This window comes from Numida meleagris, unplaced genomic scaffold (genome assembly GCF_002078875.1).
Source record: "Numida meleagris isolate 19003 breed g44 Domestic line unplaced genomic scaffold, NumMel1.0 unplaced_Scaffold312, whole genome shotgun sequence".
Taxonomy (NCBI): Eukaryota; Metazoa; Chordata; class Aves; order Galliformes; family Numididae; genus Numida; species Numida meleagris.
This window is the reverse complement of record NW_018364548.1, coordinates 120334-121404: the sequence shown is the minus strand read 5'-3', so window position 1 is coordinate 121404 and position 1071 is coordinate 120334. Positions and strand designations below refer to the sequence as shown.

The window sequence follows — 1071 nt, the reverse complement described above, 5'->3', positions numbered from 1 at the left end:
GGAGCCCAGGGAGTTCCATCTGAACACGAGGGTGGCACACGTCACCCAGAGAGGTCACCCCCAGGGAGAGCACAGAGCCGCCGACTCACCTCTCATCCAGGCTGCCGCTGGGAGATGCTGAAGGGCTGGACTGGGCCAGCTCCGTCACGTCCGAGATGATGGGACCGGAGTTGGTCGATGAATCCGGGGAATAGATGTTGGAGCCGCTGTACGCTGGGGAAGAAGCCTGAAATGACAAGGGCAGCACGTTTTCTTGGAAACAGTACAAATGTACCAAGTAAAAAGACCAGATTCCTTCTCTGGATCACTCAGCACTTGGACTTTGAGAAGCTCCGACTTGAAGCTCTCCCCTCCCACTCAGCACCTCCACTTTTACGCTTCCATGGAAGCGGGAATTTGTATGGTGAGGATCTGCAGATGGACCAAGTTGGACCAGGAAACCTTTAAAGGCCCCTTCCAACCCAAAAGAGTCTATGATTCTACGAAATACAAGCTGTAGGAAACACAAGATTTCCACTCTGGTAACGGCCAACAGGAAATGGTTGCATTTCGGTATCAATCTTGCTAAAAAGTAAAATGAGTCGAGGAGTTGAAGCGAACACAAATGCCGTCTGCTCTCTGTGCATCAGCATCTGCCACCTCTGGATGAGAAGACGGCTGGAGATGACAGAGAATGGTGGTGGATGGGTCACTGGATGGGGATTGGTGACAGCGGTGTCCCCTGGGAGACAGCGGGAGATGGTTGGAGATGGTATGCAGAGAGTGGTGGTGGATGGGTCACTGGGTCAATGGATGGGTGGTGTCCCCCAAGGAACTGGGGGGGACGTTGGAGATGGTACGCAGAGTGGTGGTGGATGGGTCAGTGGGTCAAGGGATGGGGACTGGTGACAGCGGTGTCCTCTAAGAGACAGGGGGGATGGCTGGAGATGGTACGCAGAGTGGTGGTGGATGGGTCATTGGGTCAATGGATGGGGACTGGTGACAGTGGTGTCCCCCAGGGAATGATAGGGGGTGCTGGAGATGGTACACAGAAAGTGGTGGTGGATGGGTCACTGGGTCAATGGATGGGGA

The 1071-nt window shown here is 54.6% G+C and overlaps 1 protein-coding gene across 1 annotated transcript in view; it reads right to left on the bottom strand.

The window, feature by feature from the left end:
* The window catches only part of HSF1 (heat shock transcription factor 1), a gene marked incomplete at its 3' end in the record, with an annotated part of 95596 nt that overhangs the window by 11174 nt on the left and 83351 nt on the right, over positions 1-1071 (bottom strand). Inside the window, 1 exon segment of the mRNA XM_021382923.1 lies at positions 90-226. Within this exon segment, the coding sequence (XP_021238598.1) occupies positions 90-226 (137 nt within the window).